This window comes from Polistes canadensis, unplaced genomic scaffold (genome assembly GCF_001313835.1).
Source record: "Polistes canadensis isolate GaletaPanama2010 unplaced genomic scaffold, ASM131383v1 scaffold_81, whole genome shotgun sequence".
Lineage (NCBI taxonomy): Eukaryota > Metazoa > Arthropoda > Insecta > Hymenoptera > Vespidae > Polistes > Polistes canadensis.
Genome location: NW_014569628.1, coordinates 68,116 through 75,470, shown reverse-complemented (window position 1 = coordinate 75,470; position 7,355 = coordinate 68,116). Strand labels below are relative to the sequence as shown.

Below are 7,355 nucleotides of genomic sequence, written 5' to 3'. Positions count from 1 at the left end.
GAAAGTGAAAATACTTTGTCTTTTTTATCCAAAAAAAACAATAAGATTGTATAAACAATTACGATGTATATTCGTATATATATACAAATATATACGTGCATTGCATTTTTTTTTTTTATTATAAACTCTCCCTCTCTCTTTGTCTCTCTCTTTTTTTGTATTTTTTTTCTTCTTTTGCTAGTTCGAAACGAGAAAAATGTCTTTCAAACAACGATACACGTTCGTAGAATTATAATAAGCTTGAGATTTATTGGTATCGTTTATAAGCCTAATCTAAATTTCAATTTATCGCGCAATACGCGCGTATTATCGTCTTACACTACTCTAGGAATTCGGAATAAATTAATTTACGATTATAACGAATCCAAAATAAGAAACTGAGCGAATGTGATCGCGAGGTAGGCGTATATGTGTATATGTAATTATATATGTGTTTTTTTTCTATATAACAAAAATGCATTTATTATAGATAAATACATCAATAAATATCGTCTAGTCGATCTAACTGACGTAAGTTCGACTTTATGACGATATCGATTACGGTGCCCTACGTGCATATAAACGTATATATATATATATATATATATATACATTTTTACCTGTAACGAAAAGGAAAAGATACAAGGAAACTTTTAGACCTCATCGTTGTCATTGTTCGAAGAACAAAATCTCGCGTTTTCCTTAAAAATCAATCGGCTTCTTTACCATCTAATCGATGATAAGGCAGGCAAAATTTACAGGAAACTAAAAACAAATTATTGAAATGAAAATACTTTAAATATAAATATATATATATATATATGAATAAAATGAAAGCCACGGCCAATTAGTATTGAATTAATTTTCGTTTAATAGAAATAACGAAATGTCAATAAAATTCCACGAATGGAAGAATTTCAATGATATATTTGACAGTTTATTGAATATATTACGAATTCGGGATTCTTAATCTTTTTTTAGTTTTACGGACTTCTATAACATTAAGGTAAAGATCACGGACTTCCTTCTTTCGATTTTAAATACGACAAATTAATACATTTATTGGAAGCTAAGTAAATTATTAGAAACATAGACAAAGAGTATCTCTCGTTAATATCATTAAATAGAGGAAAATGCAATCGTCGATTAATAAAATTGCAGCCTTCATTAAATTTCCGAAATTAGTGAATTATAAAAATGTGCAACAAAGCGTTTGAATTGGTCTTACGGATCAATTTAAGAAAATTTATCCATTATTGCACATACCAACTATATAATTTATTTTTGAAGGAAAAACATTGTTTCTGACTTTAGATTATAATTAACATGACAGTTTAAAACGTTTCAAAATTTATTTTATTCGATAAGACGATTTCGCTCATATAAAATGGAATATCCAAACGGAAATGCACGCGGACGTGGACGCGGATGTGTGTAATACTCGGATATGAAGCAATAACCAATATTTGTCCGATAAATTACATAAGAAATGATTTAATTTGACATTAAAAATACTATTAGCCAATTAAATTGTAATAAACGCGAGAGAAAGATAGATTATTATTAAACACGCGCGCGATAAATTTTCCTAAATAATGTTTCGAAAAACTATTAGGAGGAAAAAAAAAAAAGTAAAGTAATATAAAAGGAAGATACAAATTTGATAATATTGTCATCGCGGAAATGAATCAAACGAATTGTTGAAAAGAAAAAAGAAAGGGGGAAAAAAAGAAAAAGTAATTTCACGCAAGAGTTACGTCAGTAAGATATTTTGACCATAAACTTCCTCCCATTGACGAGGTTGAAAGGCAATGCAACGACAGTTTGGAATAATACAGTGATAGTAAAGTACATTGAGTGATATCGTGTAGAATAAATCGGTTTGATAGTAACGTTTAATATATATTTTTCAACAGTTTAAAAGCTTGATAAAGTGGACGTCACTCATCGTAAAAAGCGGTACGAAAGAACTGTCCATCTTCATCGGAAGATAGAAAAAAAAAGGAGAGAGAGAGAGAGAAGAGTAAACGAAAAGAGGACGTAAAAAAAAAAAAAACTTAGATGAAATAATTCGTGTTTCGTAGTGGCTGTTCGATCTCAATCATGTTTGGAGAATCGGACTGTTCGTAGAGAGAAAAAGCTTTCATCGATATCTCGAAGAATAGTGAACGTGATTCGGTAATAAAAGTGAATGAGATTTATACTTACCTCTATCTAGTGAAAAAAGATAGTGAGAGGAGGAAAAAGAGAGACAGAGAGAGAGAGAGAGAGAGAGAGGCAGAAAAGACTTATTATTTGGTCTTGTGAGATAATACGAACTCCAATTTCGAACCCTTCGTAAGAAATCGTAACGAATGTGATTTCTAATCGAGGTGAAAGAAAAAAAGGGTCATTTGATTTTCTTCTATCTTATTTCCTTTTTTTTTTTCTCGTAAAGGAGCGAATCTCAAAAGCGAATAAATTTTTTAAACGAGATCGATGCACGTACGAGGTAAATATTAAATTTTGTTTAAATATTTTATCTATATATTCCATATTATATTTATTATATTTATTATAACATTTAATAGAATGTGTACGTAATATAAATAATCGAATAGAATGATATTGTCAATATTTGAATTATTTCATATAATATTTTATTATTAATATATATATATAAATTTTTACTTATTATATAGCCTATTGTATTTACTGATAAAGTAAATAGTCCATGAGTCATTAAAACGACAAACGATAAAATGTCAATAGTCAAAAGAATTATAATAACGGCATTTGCTTTGTTATCATTTGCCTTAGTGAATTCAATTAGCAAAGAATGTAAGATCAATAATAAAAGTGTAACGTGTCATTGTAACGGAAATCAGGTTGGTGTTAAGCATTGTTCTCTCACCTCTTATCTCTCCTATTAGTTAATAATAATTTATTTATCTTTCCTTTTTAGGAATTTTTTCTACTACAAGAATACAATTACAAGAACGTGACCAGTCTAAGCTTATCCTCGTGCTCGACAGCAAATCTTGATACCAGTTTTACAGAATCTGATAAAATCAAGGAACTCGTGGTTAAAAACATCAGCGAACTTCTTAAATTAAATGTGTTTCTTTATACGGATCAATTGAAACGATTCGAATTGACGAATATTAAGAAAATACCCTACGTCAAACACGACATATTTTTGAATATAAAAAGCATTGAACATTTCGAAATGCAAAACGTTCACGTAGATTATTTCGAGGAACAATTCATAAGTATTAAAGTAAATCACTTTGTTATGGCAAACGTTACGATATCGAATATGGAAGGATTCAATTTTTCGGAAAAGGGTGAAACGTTACAAATAAGCGACTGCGAGTTTCGAAATGTCTCGACGTTATTATTAAACTTTGGACATTTCTCTAAAGTGGAGATCGTTAATTCGAAATTTGAGTTGCAGAAACCAGGACAGCTGTTGATTGAAAGCAATGAGGCAATCGTTCGTGATAATATTTTTTTTAACGTTAGCATGAATTTAGTTGCAGCTAACAACGTAACGATAAATAACATCTGTGCCGATGGTAAAAGTTCTCTCAGACTTTCCTCGAATAAGATCGAAAGTTTTGATAACAAGTTACCGACCGCTATCATTTACACGAAAGGCCAAACGTCGTACTACGTTTCAGAAAACAACAATACCATTTGCATAGCAGGTAATTGCAAGTGTCCGAAAAGCAACGGACAGAATGCAAACCGACCGATTATGGTCGTATTTTTCTTTGAGATAATCTTACTTTTGATAACATGTCCGATAATTCGATCATAACTCATTACATTTGTACATCTATATTCGCTAAATGACGAATGTAATTTAAAATCTAAATAGCTTGGTTTATTCGAAATATACAAAATTTTAAATATCTAATAAATATCAGTATTACTATGGCTAAGATTATACTGCTAAACATTGCTATTAGGAACTATTTTACTAAGTACAATTAATTATAAATTATGCGCAAAATGCACTTTAGGCGGGAAATTAAATATTCTCCATGATAAACTGTGCAATTTAACAAGCTATAAAATGATCAATTTGTTTTTTTTTATATTACTGTATTAGATCCAGTTCTCACCTTTTGTAGAAAGTATTGTCAGTAATCTATGTGCAGTTTATTTATGCATTAGAGTCGTTCCAAACTCCTGACGCTTCCATTTGCAACTCGACAGCAGTAGAATGAAGCGACAAAGCATCTTTTAGATCATTTATTTCTTGCAACATCAGTCTGTTATTTTCTTCCAAACGACATATCGTTTGTTTATACAATGTTATTTCTTTCTCATGTTCGGTTTGTACCTTTTGTATTACCTTGTCTTTAGGCACATACGTACCTGCATGAAAATATAAAGAGACTATTAAAAAGTAAATTGATGACGAACTGTAGAATCTTAGAGTCAATTTTCAGATTATACAAACCGGCAGATTTCTCTAATTGTTCTCGTAGTTTATTTCCATTCTGTATGATCCTCCTTAGTTCGTGTTCATGTTGACTGTTCTTCGACAGAGATTGCTTCTTCAATTTAGTAACCTACAATATAAGATTAAGTTATTAGATTCAAAACTTTGGATGGTGAGAATATATCAAATATAATTTAAAATTCGTTACCTCAGTTTTCTCTTGTTTCAAATCACGCGAAATAGCATCGTTTTGTACTTTGAGTCTTCTTTCCCTTTCCTGTGTTTGAGCCAATATCATTTGTCCCTTCTGCAATTCTTCTTTCAGTCGCTTAACATGGTTCTATTAAAATAAGTCTATTAATTGCTGTGATCAGTCATCATAAGATCATAGACATTGATTAAATAACTTACTATTCAATGTATATCCTTTACGCAGCATGTAATTATGCACAGAATATAAACATAAATTCTTATAATTTGTAAAACTCATATTCTTACCTTCAAATTACTATTATCATTTGAGATCTTAGCATAAGTATCATTCAGCTCATCGTAAGATTTCATCAACATCCTGTGTTTGTGTAGCAACATCCATAACGCATTGATTAATTTTATAGAAGTTTTCTTCAATGATTCAACGGAATCAATTCTATCATTGTATATATTGACCGGTAAGATATTAAAAGATTCTAATTCCTACAAATAGAAATGAATGAATGAAAGAAAATCAAATAATTAAATTAATTATCTATTAGAAATATTTATATATTAATCTTACCTCATTCAAGATCAATAAAGATTCATCTAGATTCTTCTCATTGCAAAAACTTTTCTCTCGGCTTTCCAAGTTACATCTCATCATTAGAGCGGTCTTAAAATTTCTAGCGGATGAAAAATCTTTAAATTCTGTTGCCATACCGTACAGTTCTTATTCGATGTACCTAAATACAAATTGAAGTCAGATTAATAATTTAACAAGATTTAAATATGATTAATAAAGATATTGTCAAATTAATTCAAAACCTACCTTTTACATATACTTGTGATATTAATTCTTATGTTACAATTAACAAATATAAAAATTATAAAATCGCTTATAATTATCGACACTATTTATGAAATAAATAAATATTCTAATGAAACAATGTCCGGACACGTATCATAACTATATACACACACATAACCGAAAAGATGTGACGAAAATAAATACGACCGTGCCTAATGCATGTTTAAACCATTCTACCTTCTTTTAAAGTAGTTCCAAGATATACCGCATGATGGCGCTAGTTGTTCGTTTCGCATAACTTTCTTCATTAGTTTTGCAACAATGGCGACACTCGCGCTTTTTAAACACACAACTCGTAAGGATCCAATTTGTTTTATATTATATTAGTGTTAAAAAGTGTAATTGATTTTGTTAACCTGTTTTATACTTGAATGCACGAACGTTTTTATTATTAAATAAATTAATTGAAAGGTAAATAAATATTAACGATTATAAAAGTATTTTGTTATATGTAATATATATATATATATATCAAATTATACAATCTGATAAATTCTAACATTTTATTGTTTTTTTTTTAGGATTCGAAGATTAATCGTAGCTCCAGTATCTTTATCAAGTATTTAAATCATCAGAGCTGATATAACTTGAGATAAGGACATTGAATTAAAGTAAGTAAAAAAGTAATGAAATTCTATGACATTCGTATATAACTGATATTTGATTCACTTTACAGTGAACAGTAGAATACAGAAATAGTAAAGATAAGATAGGTAAAGAAAAAGCTTGGTGAAAGAGCTTTTTTCCCCTTGACTGGGATAGGAACACTAATCCGTCGTACGTGATCTTTAAAAGCATCGTGGATTAGTCAGATAAATCTCCGAGTTAGCGTGCTCTGGACACGAGATCTTTCCTATAAAAACCTTTTCTAGATATGACGTCCTTTTCTTTTTCTTTCTCTTTCTCTCTCTTACACACACACTCTCTTTCTCTGTCTTTTTATCATTTTTTAACCCTTTTCATATTCTTTCAAAGTATACTCAATTTGAAATGCATTAATCATCAAAGCAAACAAGGGGGGAAAAAAAAAAGAATAATATTCCATTACTTATTCGTATAAGATTTATAATTAATTCTAGGTCAGAGAATTATTTTACTGTAATACAATATCCATGTTATATTTTATATTTTCAAAATATACAATGAAGACCACGAGGAGTAAAATTAATCCTCTAACAATAGCGAGTTGTATTATTCTATAAGTAATAGGATCAGTAACAATGCATGCAATATATAAGTGTATATATAGTTATAAATTTATTAAATTTTGTATTTTTTATTAACATGAATATTTTTTAATCAAGTGCCCAAATACACGAGACGTGTTCCCCCCGTGCATGATCCGAATAATTTTTTTCTTATATCTCCAAATAAAACCAATTACTTATTCCAGAACTAAGGTTATTTATATAATTGCTTTTAAATATAATATAAAATAAATTAATATATATATAATAAGATATATATATATATATATATATAAGAAATGTCTTTTTCAATTTAATTTATCTCTCGAGTAACAAATTGTAACATCATTCACGAAAACGAGTATAGTGTATTCTATATATTCTGTTAGGTAACCATTGTCATCTCAATTTACCAAGAGAAGGGGAGAGATAGAGAGAGAAAGAGAGAAAGAGGGAAGGAAGAAGAATACCCAAGGTAACAAGAGTAGCTCAATATTTGACACACGTCAAACGGTTAAGAGAACCCTGAAACTTCTTTGGTAGGTGGTACATAAGTAATACATACAGAGAGACACGCATACATCGATTACGCAACAAGACACATGTCACGTCACACGTGTATCAAAAAGCAGACAGAATTCTTCGCTTAACTGAACGAGTTTTTTTTTCCAATCCTTTTTTTTTTTTTTTT

At 29.5% G+C, this 7,355-nt stretch overlaps 2 protein-coding genes and 1 long non-coding RNA gene across 5 annotated transcripts in view; 2 read left to right on the top strand and 1 right to left on the bottom strand.

Moving 5' to 3' along the window:
* The first annotated feature begins 2,429 nt into the window (after window positions 1-2,429).
* On the top strand, window positions 2,430-3,804 carry LOC106786785. Its single transcript, XM_014748546.1, has 3 exons — window positions 2,430-2,470; window positions 2,661-2,846; window positions 2,924-3,804. Exons 2-3 carry the CDS (start codon window positions 2,721-2,723, stop codon window positions 3,779-3,781), a joined length of 984 nt encoding a protein of 327 aa, XP_014604032.1. The 5' UTR covers window positions 2,430-2,470; window positions 2,661-2,720; the 3' UTR covers window positions 3,782-3,804.
* LOC106786786 (afadin- and alpha-actinin-binding protein-like) lies at window positions 2,938-5,667 on the bottom strand. 2 transcript variants are annotated; one of them, XM_014748548.1, is made up of 7 exons: window positions 5,439-5,667; window positions 5,190-5,352; window positions 4,910-5,107; window positions 4,620-4,751; window positions 4,430-4,541; window positions 4,089-4,344; window positions 2,938-3,020 (listed from the first exon to the last, which is right to left on the bottom strand). In XM_014748548.1, exons 2-6 carry the CDS (start codon window positions 5,325-5,327, stop codon window positions 4,130-4,132), a joined length of 795 nt encoding a protein of 264 aa, XP_014604034.1. In that variant the 5' UTR covers window positions 5,328-5,352; window positions 5,439-5,667; the 3' UTR covers window positions 2,938-3,020; window positions 4,089-4,129. The 2 variants fall into 2 exon arrangements, with proteins under 2 accessions (XP_014604034.1, XP_014604033.1); XM_014748547.1 differs by lacking the exon at window positions 2,938-3,020 and having other exon boundaries at window positions 3,826-4,344.
* A 91-nt stretch (window positions 5,668-5,758) lies between these two features.
* Window positions 5,759-7,355, top strand: part of LOC106786756 — a 7,081-nt gene continuing 5,484 nt past the window's right edge. For both annotated transcript variants that reach the window (XR_001381688.1, XR_001381687.1), the window contains exons 1-2: window positions 5,759-5,888; window positions 5,999-6,088. This is a non-coding gene — a long non-coding RNA (uncharacterized LOC106786756). The remainder of the gene's footprint in view (window positions 5,889-5,998; window positions 6,089-7,355) is intronic.

Bases quoted from the DNA above. Each gene is read 5' to 3' on its own strand.
- LOC106786785 (XM_014748546.1), top strand. From the start codon at position 2,721: ATGTCAATAGTCAAAAGAATTATAATAACGGCATTTGCTTTGTTATCA. The intron at 2,847-2,923 runs GTTGGTGTTAAG...TTTCCTTTTTAG, and splicing joins GTCATTGTAACGGAAATCAG to GAATTTTTTCTACTACAAGA.
- LOC106786786 (XM_014748548.1), bottom strand. From the start codon at position 5,327: ATGGCAACAGAATTTAAAGATTTTTCATCCGCTAGAAATTTTAAGACC. The intron at 4,752-4,909 runs GTAAGAATATGA...TTATTTTAATAG, and splicing joins ATGATAATAGTAATTTGAAG to AACCATGTTAAGCGACTGAA. The intron at 4,345-4,429 runs GTTTGTATAATC...ATTTTCATGCAG, and splicing joins ACAATTAGAGAAATCTGCCG to GTACGTATGTGCCTAAAGAC.